Source organism: Staurois parvus, unplaced genomic scaffold (genome assembly GCF_062004578.1).
Source record: "Staurois parvus isolate SC_StPar_1 unplaced genomic scaffold, SC_StPar_1.0 ptg000025l, whole genome shotgun sequence".
Taxonomy (NCBI): domain Eukaryota; kingdom Metazoa; phylum Chordata; class Amphibia; order Anura; family Ranidae; genus Staurois; species Staurois parvus.
Window position 1 is genome coordinate 22,715,129 of NW_028317821.1, and position 25,273 is coordinate 22,740,401.

Below are 25,273 nucleotides of genomic sequence, written 5' to 3' on the forward strand. Positions count from 1 at the left end.
CTTATTTGTATCTATATGTATTTATTTATTTATTTTGAGCGCCACACTATTTATTTATTTAAAATATTAAAGCAGACTTTTCAGAAAAAAATGGCTAACCTATGAGTGCAAGAGTTCTCATGGGATCCTCTGATTTCTTTGTGAAGGTCAAACGACCTCATTAGCACCTCAGCAATTCGAGTAGGCTGAAAGCCAGCGTCTGCAGCAAGTGTCTTATACATTTTTCCTTCACTAAAAAGAAAAAAAATGCATTTTTTAATTTTTTATTACTGCTGACCACACATAGTAAATAAAGAGAATATTTACAAAACCATTGCTCATTCTCTTAAATATTACAGTATACAGTCCAGAAACAGAGCAGTGTCTGAAGCTTCAGCTCTAATAAACTTTCTACAAAAGTGTCAGATTTAGATAAAAGGCACCCAAAAGCTAATTTGACATTTTTGATTATTTGGCAGCGACAGCATGAATTTAAAAACTACAAGCCATCAGTAGTATCCTAATCTAATTTACATCATGATTTTAACAAATCATTTCTGATATTTATAATTATAAATGTAATGTAAATATATGGGATGCATTTTGATGTGGATAGGTATTATAGTTGAAAACAGAACTTTTTAAGTTAAAATCTTCCAAGAAATTTTGATTAGGTGTCAAACTTAAATGCACACCTTGATAGTGTACTTATTATGAAATGTTAAGCAATACAAAGAAATTTAAAATACAATCAGTCCTACTATTTTATAAAACCTTTATCTAGCAATCTTACAGAAACACAACTGTTTACTTTAATCACTAGTCTTTGATGTTGGAAGAAGATATTTGACCACCTCTTCTACGAATCATTGGATGAAGCACATGCCAAGTCTGAGAATGAAACACATGCCAATAATGTATCTTTAAACAATCTTAAACCACTATCTTGGCACTTATAAAATGCTGCACTCTGCCTTTCTCCTTTTAACCAGAGTTCCCTGATTTTATCATAAACACCTTTGTTATGTGCCTTTTTCTAGAAATGGATTGTACATATGGTATTTAAGTTAAGTTAACTTGGGCCTAGCTTATTGCAAAGTAAGAGGTTCACATAAAATATATCTAATCCAATCAGTAAACTATCATATAAGCTTTAGAATGTTGTAATTGCAGTAGTTTTTTGGAATTTTTAAATAATTTGTTTTCATTAAAATAATACCTGCTGATCCTGCTATGAAAGCTAAACACTTCCTGTCATAGGGCCAGGGGCGGACTGACAACTCATGGGGCCCCCGGGCAATAGGGGAGATTGCAAGTGGCCAGGCCAATACATGTTATACAGGTATGGTCCACTGTTATTACCATCAGGAATCTAGTCCAAAGTGATTGACATAGGTTGAAATAGATCAGCAGAAATTAGATGCAAGGAAGGTTGAAGAAAAAAACAGTATTTTATGGAATATTACAGCTGTTTGGTGCCCAGTGCTTTAGAAAACTAAATGTCATCTAATAAGAGCTAATCTAAAGAGGACTTCACTCTGTTTAAAAAAACCTAGAGTTGTGTGCAGGTCTAGCAGCCTCCTTGAGATGTGTAACATGTTCCAGGAGGCTGCAGGCTGGGGAGGAAGGGATGTCTCAAGCCGACTTAATTCTCACATAGTCGAGAAGTGGATGCACATACCTGTCAAAAAAGGTACCCAAGTCTGAGTGAAGGTCCGTTTTTTATATGCTCACATTTTTTTTTATTTTCCCCACTGCCCTATTTCCCTGTAGCAGCAAAGCGACATACTTGGTACGTGAGTTTAGAGACTTTGTGACTTTAATCTTTCCTCCCAAGATTCAGCTCTGAATTCCTTACTGTTCAATTGCTAGGCACCACCACTGTCGCATGGGGCATGTCTTTAGCTCTGTGTGAGGTATCTAAGCTCCAAGCAAAATGACCTTAAGCTTACAAAGGGCTTCATTTTTATGTTCTTACAAATGGATAATGTGGCATGGAAGCAAAGGGAAGGTGACTTTAAAGTGATATTAAACCCAAAACCTAAAATGTATTATATTGCAGCTTACCAATCATTAGATATTGTGGCGGCATCCGTTTTTTTGGCATTTTATTCCTCTGTTTTCATCTGGTGATTCGATCAGTAACACACATCCTGTATTAGTGAGACACCAATCTGGATGAGGGAGCACAGGAGGCACAGCAGCATTGTCAGTGTAGGGGGAGGGGATTGTTATATGTATTAGCAAATTTAAACACACTACGTTGGAGCCAATCTCCAGTTCACACTTTTTAATCAGTTACAGTGCCAGTTTTTTATTTTGAAATAAAGGTTTTACTTGAATAAATAAAAGCTTATTATTTTAGCCCTGCCAGTGTTAAATGGTTTGTCTCATCCATCTAAACTTATACATTCTGCTGGAGAGCTTGTGCTTTTAAGAAACAAAAGACATGCTGGCTGGCTCGCTAGATGAAAATAGAACAAAGAAAGCCTAAAAAAAAGCTAAATGCAGCCATCACATTGAAGAATTGGTGAGCTGCAATATAATAAATGTTTGCTTTCGGGTTTAATACTGCTATAAGCTGTTGTATGCTACATTTAAAGGATATGTTCACCTTTCAAGAAAAAAAAAATAATAAATGCACATATTTTTGCAGGAAAAAAAATGCACATTTATTATTTTTTCCTGCAGGGGCCTGGCAAGCATTGCATCTTGTCCCCCAGCCCTCCCCTCTTAACCCAAATTACCCCACCCACTCCTGGCACAAATTCCATCTCCCAATGCCCCTTTTAGCCCAAATTCCCCTCCTAGCAAAAATTCCCACCCCTATCCCCCTCCTAGAACATATCCCCCCAATCCCCCATTCTAGCACATATTCCCCCAATCTATCCAAGCAACTATTCCCCCCCCCCCCCAATCCCCCTCTCCGTAGCACATATCCCTCCAAATCATACATACTAGCTAGCACATATCCCTTCCTTCCAATCTCTGCTCCTGACACATATCCCCCCCAGCAATCCCTGCTCCTGAATCATATCCTCCCACCAATCCTCCCTCCTAGCACTTATCCCCCCACCAATTCTCCTCTTAGCACATATCCCTTCCAATCCCCATTCCTATCTCATATCCCCCCTTCCAATCCCCCCTCTTAGCACATATCCCCCCAATCCCCGTTTCTATCTCATATCCTCCCTTCCAATCCCCCCTCCTAGTACATATCCCCCCCAATCCCTGTTCCTAGCACATGTCCCCCCTCCTAGCACTTACTTCCCCCAATCCACCCTCCTAGCACATATCCCTCCCAATCCCCACTCCTAGCACATATCCTCCACCAATCCTCTTCTTTGCACAACCCCTCCCCCAAAATTACCCTTACCAGCACAAATAGCCCCCCCCAAACCTCTCATCCCAAGCACAAGTTATTGTTATCCCCAACTCCCCCTCCATCACCACTGTGTTCCCAGTACAATTATCTGCCTGTAAGTTCCACCCCCCTAATTTACACATGGGAAATCACTACAGAGACACAGGACAGCGCTCCACCATACAACAGATTATACAGGGCTGTGCTGTGCCCTCCCCCTCCTGTCAGTGGAGCGCTCCTCTATACAGCAGATGACATGGGATTGCTAGATTGTTCCTATGTCATCTGCTGTATAGAGAAGCGCACCATTGACAGTAGGGGGATGGCACACCCCGAACCTCCTCCTGGCTCTTTCCTCTCTACTGATGCAACCTGCTTTCTGGACTTTACCACACCAGGCTGCCCTCTCTTGTCTTGGCCCTGAGTTTGGGAATGAGTGAAGGAGGTGGAGCTCAGCAGACCAGGTTCAGTGTAAAAGGTGGGGCTGGCCATGGTGTCACCCCTATGGCTTGGTTGTGGTCTGCACCCCCATAGTGACGCCACTGATCTAAAGGAGATTGTAAAATCAGACTATAAGGTGTATTGAGCTTTAAGAGAGCTTTTCCCCTCGTTGTTTGTTTTTTTAATATTTTATCAGACAGGATGTAAGGTACTATCTGCAATAAGGGAACAGACAACCAATAAAAAGCTGAAAGGGGTTCCAACATTCCCCTACTTAACATTTTTACTTATGTCTGTGTTACTGTTGGAGGAATTCTCTCTTTTGTGTTTTATAAGTCATCAGATGAAACACGTGGCATGTCTTTATTTCAAGCCAATAATGTATCATAGAGCTTCAGACCGCTATATTGGCACTTTGAAAATGCTACATTCTACCTTTTTGCATTTTGAGCAGTTTCCTGTTTTTATCATAAACAATGGTCTGTGTCTTTTTTCTTTCTTGTTTTTTACAGAAATGTGTTGTACATATGGTATTTAAGTTATTCAAAAGATCTAAAGACAACAGGGGCAGTGGGATTTTCTTGGTACTGACAAAGACACAGACACTTAAAGGTTAAAACCTCATATTTTTATTACAGAAAGATATAATATTAAAACAACATTGCTTGTTGATAATCCATCTGAATAGGCTGTAGTACAGTCACACCAATGGTGCTATATCACACCCATAAGCTGTTGTTCCAAAGTAAGGAGTCTGTAGTCAGCTAATCTTGACATGTTTTGCGTTTTCCCAATTCTTCAGGAGTATATTGAGGGAATATAGTTCTTTTTATTTTTATTAGATTTTTTCAAAATCCAACGCAACACTACTACATAATCCTCAATTACTTGTTACAATTTTCATTTTATCCAACCCCCCCCCCCCATTCCCCCTTCCCCCCCTCCCCCCCATTCCCCCTTCCCCCTTCTCCTCCCATACACTCCTTTATTCTCTTCTTATTTCACTACTGCTCCCTTTTTACCATTTATACCTCTTATCGCCTTATTCCTCCCTCCTCTCATTCCCTTTTTCCCCTCACCCCGTCAGTTCCACATATCTCCGTGTGGTCCTACATTCACCTTTCCCAGATTTTTATAAATGTTCCCATTTTATCTTCTCCACTATTGTATAATTCATATTTCCGATATATATATATTCTACCCTTTTTATTCAATCTTTATATATTCTACCTTCTTTATTCAATCTTTAACTTTAGGTGTTTCTTGGGCCTTCCAAAATCTAGGAATCAATCCTTTTGCCGCATTGATTAAATAAGGTACAATCATGTTATTATATTGCTTTGAGGGAATATAGTTCTATAACAAAACAATATACAAAATAATAGCGCGTATTATTAAAAATCATTATACAACGTATCATAACATAATATGGGGTGCATTGTAAATGATGACTGTCTTAGCACTTACCCCAGGACATGGATCTATAGAGCCAGACCACAGTGAGGCGCCAAACAAAGAGCCCCTGGGGTGAATGTGGGAGCAAGTCTGAAGTCCAAAACTGCCAATATGCATATAATAAAGATTGTTTTAGAATAAACACCATATGTCTCTATCCATTTTCAAATAGGAAAAATGAGAAGGTATAAAACATACCAGGCCTGTAATAATACCACACTTCCAAAATGGGGCTGATGAGATTTAAGCTGAACAGCACATGGTGCACAGCCCTCAGATCACCAGATGTACAATAATGCAATATGGGTGTTAAGTCAAAAAAGATCAAAAGGTGAAAGCACAACGCTATACTGTGTGTGTATATATATACAGTCAGGTCCATAAATATTGGGACATCAACACAATTCTAAAATTTTTGGCTCTATACACCACCACAATGGATTTGAAATGAAACAAACAAGATGTGCTTTAACTGCAGGCTGTCAGCTTTAATTTGAAGGTATTTACATCCAAATCAGGTGAACGGTGTAGGAATTACAACAGTTTGCATTTGTGCCTCCCACTTGTTAAGGAACCAAAAGTAATGGGACATTTGGCTTCTCAGCTGTTCCATGGCCAGGTGTGTGTTATTCCCTCATTATCCCAATTACAATGAGCAGATAAAAGGTCCAGAGTTCATTTCAAGTGTGCTATTTGCATGTGGAATCTGTTGCTGTCAACTCTCAAGATGAGATCCAAAGAGCTGTCACTGTCAGTGAAGCAAGCCATCATTAGGCTGAAGCAAAAACATTAGGCGTGGCGTGGCCAAAACAACTGTTTGGAACATTCTTAAAAAGAAGGAACGCACCGGTGAGCTCAGCAACACCAAAAGACCCGGAAGACCACGGAAAACAACTGTGGTGGATGACCGAAGAATTCTTTCCCTGGTGAAGAAAACACCCTTCACAACAGTTGGCCAGATCAAGAACACTCTCCAGGAGGTAGGTGTATGTGTGTCAAAGTCAACAATCAAGAAAAGACTTCACCAGAGTGAATATAGAGGGTTCACCACAAGATGTAAACCATTGGTGAGCCTCAAAAACAGGAAGGCCAGATAAGAGTTTGCCAAACGACATGTAAAAAAGCCTTCACAGTTCTGGAACAACATCCTATGGACAGATGAGACCAAGATCAACTTGTACCAGAGTGATGGGAAGAGAAGAGTATGGGGAAGGAAAGGAACTGCTCATGATCCTAAGCATACCACCTCATCAGTGAAGCATGGTGGTGGTAGTGTCATGGCGTGGGCATGTATGGCTGCCAATGGAACTGGTTCTCTTTTATTTATTGATGATGTGACTGCTGACAAAAGCAGCAGGATGAATTCTGAAGTGTTTCGGGCAATATTATCTGCTCATATTCAGCCAAATGCTTTAGAACTCATTGGACGCCGCTTCACAGTGCAGATGGACAATGACCCAAAGCATACTGCAAAAGCAACCAAAGAGTTTTTTAAGGGAAAGAAGTGGAATGTTATGCAATGGCCAAGTCAATCACCTGACCTGAATCCGATTGAGCATGCATTTCACTTGCTGAAGACAAAACTGAAGAGAAAATGCCCCAAGAACAAGCAGGAACTGAAGACAGTTGCAGTAGAGGCCTGGCAGAGCATCACCAGGGATGAAACCCAGCGTCTGGTGATGTCTGTGTGTTCCAGACTTCAGGCTGTAATTGACTGCAAAGGATTTGCAACCAAGTATTAAAACATGAAAGTTTGATTTATGATTATTATTCTGTCCCATTACTTTTGGTCCCTTAACAAGTGGGAGGCACATATGCAAACTGTTGTAATTCCTACACCGTTCACCTGATTTGGATGTAAATACCCTCAAATTAAAGCTGACAGTCTGCAGTTAAAGCACATCTTGTTCGTTTCATTTCAAATCCATTGTGGTGGTGGTGTATAGAGCCAAAAATGTTAGAATTGTGTTGATGTCCCAATATTTATGGACTTGACTGTATATATATCGATGGCTATGTTGTATAAAACATGCCTAAAGTTTATCTCCAAAACAAAGCAACTCACCTCATTAGCAGGGGCAGCTTGATAAATAGTACAGCAACTAACTTATGGACCACCAGCTACAAGAAATGGGAGATCAAGTATCCATATCCACTTTGAAAAGACAACCCAAAGCTAGTGAGCCCCTATGTAACAACTACTACAGATGCATAAGACAGGACAGAGAAAAACAGCATGATTCAAGCATATACCTGAAATGAGTATCAGCACCCATCACCACTGAGGGCTTCAAATGAAAGACTGGCATTTTAAACACTGCTCCAATCCAACGACGCTCAACCAGTGTCAGCTGGAAATAACATCACAAGACTTGATCCCTAACTGCACATGCAGCGGAATCCAGCGTATGTGCAGTGCCAGGGCCAAAGCCGCAATGAGCAGCAAGAACCACTGCTCAACAGCCCCAAAAGCAAGTAGAGGTAGTTTAAAAGGGGAGAAAAACACCCCCTCCACTCTCACCGTCCAAGAGATTACACGTTCGCCCCATAAAAGGATCGCCGCCAGTGCCACCATGAAGTCCAAAACCCAAACTGCACACGGCAGCGTAGTGCCAGAAAAACACCAAATCAATGCAGAAAATATATAGAGACCACAGTCTAAATATATAAACAGAAACAAAAAAAGAGAAAAGAAATAACAATACCTGATATGATGTTTTATACATATACAATATTTCAAACTGGCATACAGTACATCAACAGAATGGACCATGCTGGGGTCCCTAAGGCACATCTGAAAAACATCAGCACATACAATGACAGCTTGGGCTTTGCTTATCTGCAGAGTAACAGGTTCACATAAAGATGATCTAAACCCAGTTAGTAAATTCTTATATAAGCTTTAGAATGATAATTTAAAGCTGAACTTCAAAGAGAAGTGCAAGAATGTAAAAACAAACTTACATTACATGCAGCATTATTGTCAATCTGACTCTGTGACACCAGCTGACAGCAGCCTTTAGCCTGCTGTCAGCTGAATCTGGCAGAAATAAGTGCACTCCTGTGACCAACACAAGTATGGCCAGGGGCGGACTGACCATATGGAAACTTGGGTCAGTAGGGGGCCCCATGAGAAGCCCCTGGTACCTTTTTCATAGGCTTTTTTGAGTTTGGACAAGGACACAGGGGCCCCATGATCCCCTATTGCCCGGGGGCCCCATGAGTTGTCAGTCCGCCCCTGAGTATGGCCAAAAGAGCTATGGCCATACTTCTCCTTTCACTATCTCAGTCAACATTGACATTGATTTTTTATTCCTTATGCTGCATTAGTATATAAATAGGCAATATCATCTTTACTTGTTTTAAACTTTTTTCCATTTCTTCAGTTCTTCCTGGTTTCCCAGCCTAGGCAGAAAGGAGGGGTTTTCTCAGCTAAGCAAACCCCCCAGCTTGCAATCCTGAGCTAAGGGCAGATGGATTCCAGGAAGTAAATGCTACATGAATCATCTTCCCTTACTCAAGATGGCCATGGCCAGAAATGCTAGGGAGGTGTTTTTCAAAGTGATTTCTTACCAAAATAAAGCACAGAGACATGGACAGATGGGTGACTTTGCTTTGTATATTAAAATTGAATTAAATAACAGTTTTGGTTTCCTGTGCTCAGATGCAGCATAGTTCCTCTTTAATTGCAAACATTTTTCCTAGCCTTAAATGTATCTGTTTTCATTAAAATATTACCTGCTGATTCTACCATGAAGGTCAAGCACTTCTGTTATAGAGTGAGAACTGTATCCCATCCTGTGCTTGTTACCCAATTAAGATTACATGCAGTTGTGGTAACCCACAGTACACAGGTATGGTCCACTGTCACTTCAAGACACTGGTCCATAACAGCGATCCCATCTTTCAAAGCTGCAAATTTGGGTTTGATCGTGACCATACACATGGATTTCACAGAACAGTCCCATTTTCATTGAGAAAGACAAAATGGCTATAGATATACCTTGCTGTCAGTAGACATGTAAATGCACTTATTCATATGTTTAGTTTTTCAACACAAAGCCTTTTGTGGCGTCATAAATCACAGTTTGTAAGAGTTTTTGATATTCTTCTGTCATGGATTTTATTTTCATCGCATGATGCATATGCATGTGGTTAGTTATTACTAAGCATGCACATTGTGTTTCCCCTTTCATTCTGGCCTTCGTTCCAAACATTAACTGTATATGTGTTGTATTTATTATACATTACATTTGGTTAGATGAAATGGTAAATGTTTACTGATTTAGTCTGAAAATAATTTTAAAAATAGGGTATCCAGAACATGTTTTTGTTCTTTGTTCTATGATTTAGAAAGCACAGGAAATTGAAAGTTTTGTGGGTTTGCAGCGTGTAATATCCTTAGTGCTTAAAATTTAGCAACATAATATATTAAAAACACATATGGAGACACATTGTAAAAGTACCAATTGCCACTATTGCTGTTGTTCAGATGAATCTGCCAAATTGTTTCCAGTTGCTTGCACTGTGCCCTTATTGTGCTATGTGTGCTGCAGTGGAAATGAGCTTTTGCCTTCAATATAGGTACTCAGCACCACAGAGCAGAGTGATGAGTGTAATTACAACAGTATTTAGGTTTTTCACTTGTACATCTTTATCCAAGTATATTGGTTCTAGCTGTAACTCTGATCTGTCATCAGAGTGGTGTTATATGGTGGCATATTTTAAATGTATCTTTGATGTTCGAGGATTATCACCTGATATGACTATTTTCAGTGATGATCACATCTACCTTAGCAATCTTAGCACCATCCCAACAGATCAGTGGTGTGGTTTAAGTGATTGCCTGGTTTGGAATTATGCCTAATTGACATCTGATATGTTTGATTAGCTTAATTCCATTCAAAGGATGTATCTACACTATATTGCCAAAAGTATTGGGACTCCTGCCTTTACATACACATGAACTTTAATAGCATCCCAGACTTAATCCGTAGAGTTCAATATTGAGTTGGCCCACCCTTTGCAGCTACAACAGCTTCAACTCTTCAGGGAAGGCTTTCCACAAGGTTTAGGAGTGTATCTTTGGGAATGCTTGACCATTCTTCAAGAAGCACATTTGTGAGGTCAGGCACTGATGTCGGACGAGAAGGCCTGGCTTGCAGTTTCTGCTCTAACTCATCCCAAAGGTGTTTTATCAGGTTGAGGTCAGGATTCTGTGCAAGCTAGTCAAGTTCCTCCACCTTAAACTCGCTCATCCAGGTCTTTAAGGACCTTGCTAAGGGGGACAAGCCCAACCCCTAAAAAACAACCCCACACTATAATTCCCCCTCCACCAAACTTTACATTAGGCACAATGCAGTCGGGCAAGTACCTTTCTCCTGGTGACTTCCAAACCCATACACATCCATCGGATTGCTGGATAGAGATGCGTGATTTGTCACTCCACAGAACATGTCTCCATTGCTCTAGAGTCCAGTAGTGGTGTGCTTTACACCACTGTATCTGATGTTTTGCATTGCACTTGGTGATGTAAGGCTTGGTTGCAGCTGCTCGGCCATGAAAACCCATTCCATGAAGTTCTCTGTGCACTGTTGTGCTAATGTGAAGGCCACATGAAGTTTGGAAGTCTTTAGCTATAGACTCTGCAGACAGTTGGTGACTTCTGTGCACTGCCCACTTCAGCATGCGCTGACCCTGCTTTGTCATTTTACGTGGCCTACCACTTTGTGGCTGAGTTGCTGTTGTTCCCAGTTGTTTCCACTTTGTTATAATACCACCAGCAATTGACTGTGGGATATTTAGTAGCAAGGAGATTTCACGGATGGACTAATTTTGGCCATATAGTGTATCTGAGACTCCAGCCATTAGATGTTTATAGTAGATCCATCAGTTAAAAATAAGACGTCTAGAGCCCAGGACATTGGATTTCACAACAAAAAAAACCAGTGGGTGATTCAGACATCCAGAATTGACCCATAGCTAAAATATCAGTTTCAGAACAATGGCCCTTGAAGAACCACTGTGTGAAAAATATAATTTTTTTAGTTATGTGGTTAGTGCATCAAATTATAGCATGCGGTTTACTTTTTTTTTTCATGCCTTTATGTTTTTCCCATTGTTTATATGCAGACTAACCTAACCAGCAAACATGATGGTACCAGGAGAAACTATAATGGCATGTTTATACCATACTGTGCATTATAACGCATGTCATTATTCAACAATTGTAACAATTTTTTTATATATATATTATGTACAATCTGTGCTATCAATAAACCCTAAAAAATAATAAGATAAATGAATGTGAACCAAGACAGAAAATTTGTTGCTCGATCAAGCACTTTAAAAGTGTTTTTCACCACACATACTGTAAATAACCAAATAAAGTGATAATCGTGCAGCACGGTTATTGCAGGGGGGGGGGGGGGGTTCACCGGTCTCTCTGAATTTTTTTGCAGGGTGTTTTCAGGGTCCTCTAGTCCTCTAGTCTCCCAAAGATGCTGCCCTGGGTTGGGAGGGTGGACTCTCTTCCAATGCCCAAACCCCCTCCTTATCCGCAGGACCCCACCGTTCTCCCGGACTTCCAGGAACTGTCAAGTCACGTGGCTGATCGCCTGAGCACCTCAGCACACTTCATATACTCTGCTGCTTCCTCCTTTCAGTCCTCCATGGTTTTTGGGTTCCGCCTCTTTCTTTTTGCCACTGCAGGCTGCCGCTCCTCCAATGCGCCTGCACATCACTGGCTCAGCTCTGACCCCTGGCAAGGCTCCAGCACCGACTCTCTGGCACCTCTCTCCGCCAGCCAGGGGCTCCAGCCACCACCATCCACAACTCGGGCCCACGCTCACAGGAGGCAGCGCACCGGGAGCTGTGAATGCCCTCCACCACACAGAGCAAAGGCTTTCAGGTAAGGGTCAGGCTGTTCTCAGTCCACAGCATGGGACCCAGCAGCAATCACTCCTTAGCAGGGCATCTGGAGCTCCCACTACACGCTGCTCACAGTGCCATGTTCAGGCACCTCCTTAGCTGTTGTTTTTTTTTTTCAAACTTTTGGAAAGCACAAGTTGTCTCATGTCGATAGACTATATTCTACTAAAACAATCATGGTAGCATTAGGTAGTTTGGTCTTGGTAGCTTGAGACAGCTAGAGGAGTCAGTGGAAGTTGGCGTAGCTTTGACGACACTTTGCATCATAAGTAAAGCTATAGGAAGAACTGAAGGGCAGATTAAGAGCGGGAATAACAGTGTAAAGAGAGAAGGGGGGAAACAACACTAGAACCTCTTCAGGGAACCAGAGCCACCTTGCCAATATGAGTTGGAGTAAGACCTGGGTCAGATTTTCAACTCATAAAGAGCTTTCCAAGCTGCCATAACTCACAAACCTTATTATATTTTTCCAGCGAGTTGTTAAGGGAAGCAGTAAGGTATGCCATCCATTTAACATCCCAAATCCTTATGCTAGAGAGGTTAGTTCAGTACATTTACAATTAGGGACCACAAGGAACCTTGCTGCTGTAGGATTATGTGCCAGCAGTTTTTTAGTTGATTTTAAAAAGGCGGAGGGAAGCCCAGAAGATATGTTTTAGGGGTGAAGTGGGTCTAGGATCTACAGGTCTCCTGAACCTCGTAGATCAATATCTGAAAGTCCTTTTTTGTCCGTATGCTTTGTGCATCTCTATAATTACATTCTGCTGGATCAGTGTCATGAGTTCAATGCAAGGTCATCATCTGTTGGTCCCTTAGAAGAGTGTCATTCAAACCACACCCCTCTAAAATGTTTCCATTATCTGCTCATATTGTTGCCCTGTCTATGGTGAAGTGTCAAGCTGTAATGCAGGCCATAGATGGGGAGAAAAACTGCAGATTTTTCTTTTAAAAAACGAAAAATCGGTTGTTCAAGTGGCCGACGTTACCATCAATGGTAAAAAAAATCGGCCGATTTTCTACCCGTCTAGAGCCGGCAAAAAGTGTCCCTGCAGAGAGCTCTGCTATTTCTTTGACAGTTCTCTGACAGTTCCTTGACATTTATAGAAGTTGCAACAATGTATCTATTTGTTTCCATTTAGGATACAGATGTTTTTATTCGGAAACAAATAGATACAATGTTTCAACCGCTGTAAATGTCAAGGAACTGTCAGAGAACTGTCAGAAATAGCGGAGCTCTCTGCAGAGACACTTTTTGCTGGACTGGAATTCTTCTTATTTTCATCCTACTTCTTCTTCTTCTTCTGCTTCATCCTCATCCTCTTCTTCTTCATCCTCATCCTCATCCTCTTCTTCTTCTTCTTCATCATCCTCTTCTTCATCCTCATCCTCTTCTTCATCCTCTTCTTCTTCTTCTTCATCCTCTTCTTCATCCTCATCCTCTTCTTCTTCATCATCCTCTTCTTCTTCATCATCCTCATCCTCTTCTTCTTCTGCATCCTCATCCTATTCTTCTTCTTCATCATCATCCTCATCCTCTTCTTCTTCATCATCATCATCCTCATCCTCTTCTTCTTCTTCTTCTTCATCATCCTCCTCTTCTTCTTCATCCTCATCCTCTTCTTCATCCTCATCCTCTTCTTCTTCTTCATCATCATCATCCTCATCCTCTTCTTCTTCTTCATCCTCATCCTCTTCTTCATCTTCTTCTTCTTCATCCTCATCCTCTTCTTCTTCCTCTTCTTCATCTATGGCCTGCATAAGGCTGTCTCTTCTACTGCTTTGAGCTCAGTGCTCATAACAGACACTAAAAAAAACTGCCTTAAAGCAAATTTCACACTCACAAAAAATTCTAACACTGACACTAAAAGCAATCCAGCATGCCTATAGCACTACGTTAACCATTTTTGATGCATGTAAGGTGCATTAAACAATGCATCTTAGAAGCCCTTCAAGTCATTTTTTTTCCACCTCACTGAATTTTTTATAAAAGCTTGTCAAACACGATGTAAACATGCGGTAAACACACCGTAAAAGTTACTGACGCAGTTATGGCATGTTATCATAGATTTGAATTGAAGGGCACCTCAACACCGCTCAGACTTGACATGCAGCGTTGTTTTTGCCACACAGCTACGCAAATAAACACAAATGCTACCTGTTTTATTTAAATGTGAATATCTCTGTCCACTGACCATATTATCCATTGTAGGCTGCTTTGCTAGGCATCAGGAAGCTGCAAAAATGAGCCCAAAAATGCACCTGTTACTAATGCCAGCGTGAATGAGTCCTTATTGTCCTCCTGCAGTCCATTCAGAGTATCATTTATTAGCTGGACCAATCAGCAACCATGGGACTGTAAAGTCCAACGCTGGGCTTACAGAGAGAGAAAACAAATAAAACAAGCCATCCCCGGGGATCTTTGAATGGATCATAGGTCATCCACTCCTCTTCAATTCATCATGCATAGAACATTTTTCTTTCATATAAACTGTAGTGCAGCTTCTTTAAATGGTGAAGCTGGGTGGAAAGGGCAGGCATAGTTGGCCACTCTTGATCAGGATCTCTCACTGTTCCCTTAGTTCTATTAACCCCCACCAGGCTGGAAGATTATGGCAGTGGCAGGAGTGCGGGGGAGGGGCATTGATATTAGAGGATTTCCAATAACAGAACAGACATCAGAACAAGGGACACGTCCTTCTGATTATAGGTAATGTCCACTGTGCTGACTTTTTTTTATTTTGACTTGAACCAGTAAGATTAGGCAATTGGAGTTATTTACACATGATTATGTAATAAACAATAACATACAAACACAGTATAATTTTGTGATGAAAGATTTTAATTTGTAGATTTTTAGATGTCCTTGTTTTTTACATTTTATGCTCTTGTAACATTTTCTGTGGCATTTTGGTTTTCAGCTTTTGCATATCAAAGACAATTACATTCTGAGTAATTCAGAAACACAGAAACTTCAGAGATTTCAGTCATAGCGAAGTCCTGATATGTGCTCTTATGTATCTTCAAAAAAATAAAGCTTTAATAAGCAATATCATATTGGTCTTAAAGACCTATCAGTCCCTTTTACAAGTCATAATTATTAATTTATTGACTTCACACAATATATATTAGAAGTATAGTTCAAAATGAGACTGTACCTTCTATCATGAAAAAGCAGTTCCCAAACTCCTGTCAAGTTACTTTTGACTAGCCATAGTCTCCTAATGACTCCCTGAGGGGAACGTTTTGGGAGAGTGATGATGTTTGCAATGATCAGGCTGTTTAGTGTAGTCAGGGCAAAGGTAAGTGTCAGCAAATGGACAGGGCCTGATAACCAAAGTGGATGTGTGGGGGTGCAGATCTTGGCTCTCCTGGTGTAATTTGTGGTTCACAGGTCTTGGTTCTGCTGTGCACATTAGAAGTGTTGTGAAAGCTCCTGTTTAAAGCTACAACTGTTGCAAGTCTATAAACGCTTTCTGGTGAATGAATGGTCAGGTAGCATACTGGAATATCTTTGAAAAGTAATAATTATTACTTAGCGTGTACCTCTTTTGAAATGGCTTTTCTCTGAGCCTCACTAGTTATTTGTTTGTTGTCCTATTTGCCAGGCCAGACTTGTGTAGCACTACCCCTTTGAGGGCTGCTGAGTTATTTTTGGGTTTCTTGATGCCCTGAGTCTGCTTTGGAAGCCCAGCCTCTGCTGACACCACCTTAAACCATTGGCTGGAAGAACCCGCTGGCCTTTTACCATAAATGAGATTCACACACAAGTTAAAATTAACTGACACTTTGATTATTTTTCTTGAGTTCAAATGTTTATCACAGTAAAATTAAGCACATTAAGAAGACCAGAAGGTACGTGCAAGAGAATGACAGTTAACACTCTTAACTAACTCAAACAAAGGGTTTCAGCATAGCACTCAAATCAGTTATTTTATATGTCCTGCAATTCAGAATTCAGATAATATCCTCAGCCCTGAGATGTTTCCTTCCAAGTGAGTGGAATGAGAAGCAATCAGATTGATGGACTAGCTCACTTTGGGCCCTCAGCTACTGGTGGCTGGATTCAATTATGAAAGAGGGAGAGCTGTGTAAAAGGATGGATCAGTGTCCTTTTAAACTGCAATGTTCAATCTGCACACTCAATGGGGCCCTGGTTGGTGCTAATAAAGATTCTAATTTCTGTTAATGCAAGGGTAGGAGTTCTCCAAAGAAGGTAAACATAAAGCAAGAGAAGCAGTTCCCTTAAATTATGCTGATTTAAGATTATGTCCCTTTAAAACTCTTGGGGTGGGTGCAGATATTGCAGTAGGCTATTGTGATTCAGTATGCTGAGAATGTGTAATGATTAGCAGGCCATAAAGCTAGATGGGCCAGACAATCTAGGCCGTAACACTTGTAACTTGGAGAATGAAGAATGCTAAGCTGAGAAAAGAGTAACTGAGTTTAGCAATGTCTTTTGTAGCTTCGATAATTTGGGGTATGGAGCTCTCTCACCCGATCCATGGCTGTAGTCAGGTAGTGGATAGCCTTACTGAAGATGGGGGCCCCCGTGTTCTTCAGATTCCTCTGACACAGATCACTCAAATGACAGGACTTCAATCTGCTTGTTCGATAGGTTGTCAATTCAGCTTGCCAGCGGTCTCCAGGTTTTCCTCCCTCCTTCACTCTCTCTGTTCGCAGTTCTGGCCCAGTCCAGACCTCTGGCATCCCACACAACCTTCCTGTCCAGCTCTGTCTGTCCACCTCCCTCTTTGGTTCCCTGGCTTTGGTATTCATCTGCTCCCACCCGTCAGCCAGCTCCTCTGAGAAACGTAGTTTGTCATCTCCGCAATAGACAGCAAAGTCCTGCTAGCAACCTATAAGTCCAACAGAGCTTTTCTTTGTTGGAGTATGTTTAACTGGGCTGCAGAGCACTGCTGTCTTGTGTTTTTTTAGCATCCTGCACCTAGTATTTCTGCAGTGTGTTACACTTGGCAAATAGGGACATATGCTTCCCCAAGTCACATTCCATAGGGTAATATGGCACCACCGGACCTAATATACTGTGTCTCTCTCAAAGAAGAGACCCCTTTTGTACTAGGGAGCTGTACATATCGTGAAGACATGGGTGTCTCACCCTCTCCTTAGGAGCCTGCTTATCACTTGCGAAAAAAGTACAGTCTTAGGTTGATAGCTTCCTGTTTCCAGGGGTTACTGGCCTAGAAGGCAAATGCAGAAGATGTTCCTTGTGCAGTAACATAATGTTACTGGGGACTATCAACTCATCTTCGGCGAACACACAAATGATAAAGGTGTTTGGCGGGCTACTCTCCGCCGGGCCCCACAGTGCACTGCACCATGACAGTGCATTGTGATTGACCAAAGCAATGCACCTGACCCCCTTGTGACATCATCACAGTATTTAAGAACTGTCAGGCCTGCGCAGCTGTCGGATAGCAGGAGCCAGAGTCAAGAGTGAAGCGTTTTTTGTTTTTGTTCCTTTTTTCGGGTCAACTGTGATTGAGTCAGCGGCGGGCATTATGATTGACATTGGATCTACTTTGGGGGACATTTTTTTTTCTATTTTTGTTTTTAATAAAGGACTTGTCAAAGACACTTTTTTTTTGTGTGAATGAGTAAAGGTACCATGTACCCCATACTCATTCACATGGGGGAGGGCTGGGATCTGGGAGATTCTGATAAGCCCCCCACCCACAGACCCCCACAACCACAGGCCATGGTTGTGGAGAAGAGGCCCTCATCCCCATCAGGAGGGAGCCCCCCTTCCTCAAAGCGCCCCCCCCCATGTTGAGGGCATGTGGCCAGGTATGGTTCAGGAGGGGGGGTGCTCGCACATCCCCCTCCCTTTCCTGACCTGCCATGCTGCATGCTTGGATAAGAGTCTGATATGGAATTTAGGGGGGACCTCCACGCCATTTAAAAAAAAAAATGGCATGTGGTTTCCCCTCAAAATCCATACCACGGTATTTTTTTAGAAAAATGTTTTAATTACCGGGAAATGCCAACATTTCTATTTACATTCAGCTGTCAGCGGGGAATCCCTCTGACAGCTGAAACAGTGAAGCATGTTTTCACTACTAAAATACTACATGACTTAATAATATAACTCATGCTGTTATTTAGTAGTTGTGCAGTAACCAATACCACTTAGTGAATTGTCCCTGGTCAAACTTTCGTTAGGTTCGAATTTTCGACCACAAACCAAACAGGGGGGTGTTCAGCGCATCACTGTTGGTCAGATTGATCATACATCAGGGACCCTTCCAATGCCATATTCCAATATTCCTTTTGAGGTTCCTCTGTTAAACAGCATCAACATCTCAGACCGCATCTCACTTTCAGCAGCTTTCTAAGAAATGCAAAGGTAGATTTAAATATCATCCTTCAGAGACAATTTTTGTAAAATGCTCTCTGTGCCACCATCTGCCTTTTTAATAGGACCTGTATCTGCTGCTGTATGGACAGATTCACTTGCTGCTGTCCCATTAAGGAAGCCTGGGGGTTTTAGTCAGCTGTTACACCTACTGGGCATTTAAAATGCTATTAGGCCCAAAAGAAAACATTTGTTATATTGCAGCTTACCAATTCTTAGATGTAGTGGCTGCCTTCATTTTTCGTTTTTAGGCTCCATATACACTAGCAAAAGTCAACTAATTAGTAATTAGTAAATAGAGTGCACCTGTGTATAATTTAATCTCAGTATAAATACAGCTGTTCTGTGAAGCCCTTAGAGGTTTTTTAGAGAACATTAGTGAACAAACAGCATCATGAAGGCCAAGGAACACACCAGACATGTCAGGGATAAAGTTGTGGAGAAGTTTAAAGTAAGGTTAGATTATAAAAAAATATCCTAAGCTTTGAACATCTCACGGAGCACTGTTCAATCCATCATCCGAAAATGGAAAGAATATGGCACAACTGCAAACCTACCAAGACCTGGTTGTCCAGCTAAACAGACAGGCCGGGCAAGGAGAGCATTAATCAGAGAAGGAGCCAAGAGGCCCATGTTAACACTGGAGGAACTGTAGAGATCCACAGCTCAGGTTGAAGAATCATCGGTCCACATAACTACTAGTCATGCACTCCACAAATCTGGCCTTTATGGAAGAGTGGCAAGAAGAAAGCCATTGTTGAAAGAAAGCCATAAGAAGTCCCATTTGCAGTTTGCGAGAAGCCACGTGGAAGAAGGTTCTCTGGTGAGATGAGACCAAAATTGAACTTTTTGGCCTAAAACCAAAGCCCAATGTATGGCTGAAGAGTAACACTGCACATCACCCTGAACACACCATCCCTTCTGTGAAACATGGGGGTGGCAGCATCATGTTGTAGGGATGCTTTTCTTTAGTAGGGATAGGGAAGCTGGTCAGAGTTCATAGGAAGATGGATGGAGCCAAATACAGGGAAATCTTAGAAGAAAACCTGTTAGAGTCTGCTAAAGTCTTGAGACTGGGGTGTAGGTTCACCTTCCAGCAGGACAACAACCCTAAACATACAGCCAGAGCTACAATGCAATGGTTTAGATCAAAGCATATTCATGTGTTAGAATGGCCCAGTCAAAGTCCAGAACTATATTCAATTGAGGATCTGTGACAAGACTTGAAAATTGCTGTTCACAGACACTGTCCTTCCAATCTGACAGAGCTTGAGCTATTTTGCAAAGAAGAATGGGCAAATATTTCACTCTCTAGATGTGCAAAGCTGGTAGAGACATCCCCAAAAAGCTGTAAATGCTGCAAAAGGTGGTTCTACAAAGTATTGACTCGGGGGTGCTGAATACAGTTGCACACCACACTTTTCAGATATTTATTTGTAAAAAGTTTTTAAAACCATTCATCATTTTCCTTCCACTTCACAATTATGTGCCACTTTGTGTTGGTCTATTACATAAAATCTCAATAAAATACATTTACATTTTTGTTTGTGACATGACAAAATGTGGAAAATGTCAAGGGGTATGAATACTTTTTCAAGGCACTGTATATAACACTGATATGTGTACACTAACTGCTATTCCTTATATATAACACTGATGTCTGTACACTGCATGCTATTTCCTATATAAAACACTGATATCTGAACACTGAGTGGCACTCAGTGTACTAATGTCAGTGATATATATATAGGGAAAGGCACTCAGTGTACAAATATGAGTGTTATATATAGGGAACAACACTAAGTGTACAGATATCTGTGTTATATATAGAGAACAGCAGTTCAGTGTACAGATATCAGTGTTAAATAACAGTCTCAGTCTCAAGTGTTTTGCAAACCCTAACAGGTTTTTTTTTAAGAGTGCCCTGTATTTGATTCCATCTATCTTTCCATTATCTCTGACCAGCTTCCCTGTCCCTGCTGAAGAAAAGCATCCCCACAACATGATGCTGCCGCCACCATGTTTCCCGGTAGGGATGGCGTATTAGCTTTCCGCCACACATAGCAATTTGCTTTTAGGTCAAAAAGTTACATTTTGGTCTCATCTCACCAGAGAACCTTTTCTACATGTGTTCTGTGTCCCCCACATGGCTTCTTGCAAACTGCAAACAGGACTTCTTATGGCTTTTTTTCAACAATGGCTTTCTTCTTGCCACTCTTCCATAAAGGCCAGAATTGTGGAGTGCACGACTAGTAGTTGTCCTGTGGACAGATTCTCCCAACTGATCTGTGGATCTCTGCAGCTCCTCCAGAGTTGCCATGGGCCTCTTGGCTGCTTCTCTGATTAATGCTCTCCTTCTGCAGCCTGTCCGTTTAGGTAGACGGCCATGTCTTGGTAGGTTTGCAGTTGTGCCTTACTCTTTCCATTTTCAGATGATGGATTGAACAGTGCTCTGTGAGATGTTCAAGGCTTGGGATATTTTTTTTATAACAACCCTGCTTTAAACTTCTCCACAACTTTATCCCTGCCCTGTCTGGTGTGCCCCTTGGCCTTCATGATGCTGTTTGTTCATGAATGTTCTCTAACAAACCTCTGAGGGCTTCACAGAAGAGCTGTATTTATACTGACATTAAATTACACACAGGTGGACACTATTTACTATTTACTCTTCCATAAAGGCCAGATTTATGGAGTGAACAACTAATAGTTGTCCTGTGGACAGATTCTCCCACCCAATCTGTGGATCTCTGCAGCTCCTCCAGAGTTACCATGGGCCTCTTGGCTGCTTCTCTGATTAATGTTCTCCTTGTCCTGCCTGTCAGTTTAGGTGGATGGCCATGTCTTGAACAGTTTGCAGTTGTGCCATACTCTTTCCATTTTTGGATGATGGATTGAACAGTGCTCCTTGAGATGTTCAATGTTCGGGATATTTCTTTATAACCTAATCTGCTTTAAACGTCTCCACAACTTTATCCCTGACCTGTCTGGGATAAAGTGTGCACACCCTTAAACTAATACTTTGTGGAAGCACCTTTTGATTTTATTACAGCACTCAGTCTTTTTGGCTATGAGTCTATCAGCATGGCACATCTTGACTTGGCAATATTTGCCCACCCTTCCTTGTAAAAACACTCCAAATCTGTCAGGTTGCGAGGGCATCTCCTGTGCACAGCCCTCTTCAGATCACCTCCCAGATTTATATTAGGATTCAGGTCTGGGGTCTGGCTGGGCCATTCCAAAACTTTAATTGTCTTCTAGTGAAGCCATTCCTTTGTTGATTTGGTTGTATGTTTTGGGTCATTGTCATGCTGAAAGATGAAGTTCCTCTTCATGTTCAACTTTCTAGCAGAAGCCTGAAGGTTTTGTGCCAATATTGACCGGTATTTAGAACTGTTTATAATTCCCTCTGTATCAATTGTACGTACAAATATGGACGCGAACATCCATTTTGGTAAAGACCCTCCATCTTGTATCATTTCTCACTCCAAATCAGCTCCCCCCTCCCTCTCTGTTGAGTGACACGTGGTCCCTGTGTGCTGAGTTCAGGAGTGCACAGGACACAGCTGTATATCCTTTATGGTTGTAAACCCAATTAGCTGATGCCAGGGTGTCTGGCAAACTCTTGCTCTGAAGCTAATCATAAAGCCTTAAACCCATCAGTCACTGGACTTCAAGCACATTCCAGAATAGCCGTAAAACATACATCCCATTTAAAAAAACACTTTTTATAACTTAGGGGAACAAAATAAGGAATGCATACAATTGAACAAAGCATATATTCGGATACCTCAGTTTAATGCGAGTCGCCTGATATCTTACACCCCTAGATTAGGTCTACCCAAGAGCAGAAAGCGATATCTCTTTAACCATCACAGGTGGATATGTCATATCTGATATCTAGACGTTCAGCAGATGATTCTGCATATTATCCTACCAGTGGATAGGATGCTCCATGTACCTATGGAAGATTATTGACCATGGTATAAACATGTGAGGGATTTGGTCATAGCAGAGTTCCCCGCCTAAACACCCCCCAAATGAGACGATTGGTTCTCTGCTTTAAGGAGACACCCTGCTGGTGGACTAGAAAAGAGGCTGTCAGGCCTGAGAGAGAGAAGTTGAAGAAGTCTCCCTTTTTAACATCAGGAACCAACTTGGGAGAATGGTACCCTTTTGTTCAGGACCCTTGAATCTGCTTAAACCAAGTACTCTGGCACGTATTCTACCTCTCTAAACTTATTTCTGTTATCTCTCTGCTGTGTTATTGCTCTCTGTATTTATATATATATATATTGGCTACATCTTTTTCGGTAAGTATTTGTATTGGTATTACCATTTTGACCTTTTTAGTAATAAATCCTATTATCTAAAAAGTGTTGAACTGTTTCTAAAGCTCTTTAATGCAAACTAAAAATCCCTGTCTCTGAAGATTGCTACTGTGTGTTTTAAAACCTCTGGATATATCTGCCTGTGGTGACAGTGTGTATCCAGACGCTTATTCAAACATCATAGTGTTACTGCTAAGATTGGTGAGTTTCCTCTTTTTCTGTATAAAAAGGAGGTGGTGGCAGTGTGAAGAGTTAATTGCGTAATTAACCTGACCCAGTAACAATCACTCTCAGGCTGCGGTACATAGATTGTGGTCCAGTAGCTGGAAAATCTTTGTGCGGGGTGCAGCTGAGCGTGGTACTGTTACGCACGTGACAGCGCGGTTTTAGATTGGCTAGTCTTTCGGTCACGAGTTAGTGAGAAGGGCTGGGGGTCTGACGCCGCGTCCGTCACACCCTCTACCTTGACTAAGGCCCAGTTCCAGCTGAAGAAAAACAGCCCCAAAGCATGAAGCTGCCACCACCATGCTTCACTCTGGGTATGGTGTTCTTGGTGATGTGTAGTGTTGTTTTTGCGCAAAACATATCTTTTGGAAGTATGGCGAAAAAGTTCAACATTGGTTTCATCAGACCATAACACATTTTCCCACATGCTTTTGAGAGACTTCAGATGTGTTTTTGCACAATTTAGCCAGGTTGGATGTTTTTCTTCGTAAGAAAAGGCTTCCGTCTTGCCACTCTACCCCATAGCCCATATCTAAGGTCTTGGAAATTCTTTTGTACCCTTCTCCTGAGTGATACCTTTTAACAATGAGATCCCTCTGATGTTTTGGAAGCTCTCTGTGGACCATGGCTTTTGCTGTAGAAAATGTCAGGAAAGACCTACTAGAACAGCTGAACTATATTTGGGGTTAATCAGAGGCACTTTAAATGATGGCAGGTGTGTACTGACTCATATTTAACATGATTTTGAATGTGATTGCTTAATTCTGAACACAGCTATATCCCCAGTTATAAGAGGGTGTGCACACATATGCAACCACATTATTTTAGTTTTTTTATGTTTACTCACCCCCTCAAAAGATTTTAGTTTGTTGTTCAATTAAGTTGTACAGTTTATAGGTCACATTAGGTGAAAAAAGTTCTGAAATGATTTACCTTTATCTAATTTTTTTTTTGTCAGACACCTGACATTTTAACAGGGGTGTGTACACTTTTTATATCCACTGTATGCAGCTACAGACACTATACTGGTAATGTTGGTAATCAGCAACTCATAGTGGGACAGATGACAGATTTGCCAAGACATCACCTGAACTTAGCTCTTTGTTGCTTTTGTAACATGCTGGTGAGAGCTTTTTTTTTTTTAATTTTCTGTTTATTTTTTATTAAAATCTTCAGCTAAGACAACATTTGTTGCATCTGTTATATTGTGTTCATTCATTAAAACCTTCAGTTTGAAAATGTACCTTTGTTGCTCTTTTTTAATGTAAGTTTTTTTCCTTTATTTTTTATAATTCACTTTTATTTTGAACATAGTGTAGAGAAATTCAGTGACAAAAGCATGTAATGTAGGCAGTGCAATATTTAGATGTGGCTTCATGTGGATGTGACTTGAGTGTGGGCGGGGGCACAGGGGGTCCCATGATCTCCTGTTTCTCAGGGGCCTCATGAGTTGTCAGTCCGCCCCTGGGCAAATCTTCCAATGGGGACACTAGTTGTGATGGCCTGGGGGTCCCCAAGGAATTCCCTTATTTGTAGAGATTTTCTCTCACTTCCTGTTTGGCTGTGGGACCGGAAGTGAAGGGAAATTTCCGCAATGGGATACAGATGGCAAATAAAATTGACAGAGGTTATAACCCTCTCTTACTCTAGTCAAAATGCAAAACATTGCCTATAGTTCTGATTTAATTTTAATAGCTTTTTAGTCTTCAAGATTTTCTTTAGATCTTTAACATTTTATTTCCAAAAACAAGTGTATTTATGTTGTGATTCTGAGACAGTTTCACCTCACACAGGTAGACACCAATTAGTAATTATGGGACTCCAAAAGGCTGCTGATTACGGCACAACTTATCTTAAACTGTTAAACACTATTGAAACTGCTGCTAGAGGAAATTGGGTAGAGTCCCTTTGACCTGTATTAACTTTTACTTATTTATTTTTTAGGTTACAACAGTGACTTTATATGACCTGCCTGGATGTAGCCTTTCTACATTATCAAACTGTGAAAAACTTAAATATCTATCTCTGAGGCGCTGTAGATTAACCGCACTTGATGGTATAATTAATTGCAAGCAACTACAGTATATTGATGTTCAGGTACTTTCTACAGGTTTTCTACAAATGGCTTTCTCCCTTTTTTTTTTTACTTACATTGATACTTTATATAATTTTTTCTGT

At 41.1% G+C, this 25,273-nt stretch overlaps 1 protein-coding gene across 1 annotated transcript in view; it reads left to right on the top strand.

The window, feature by feature from the left end:
- The window catches only part of LRRIQ1 (leucine rich repeats and IQ motif containing 1), a 238,741-nt gene that overhangs the window by 33,997 nt on the left and 179,471 nt on the right, over positions 1-25,273 (top strand). Inside the window, exon 8 of the mRNA XM_089652370.1 lies at positions 25,040-25,192. Coding sequence (XP_089508496.1) covers positions 25,040-25,192 — 153 coding nt within the window. The remainder of the gene's footprint in view (positions 1-25,039; positions 25,193-25,273) is intronic.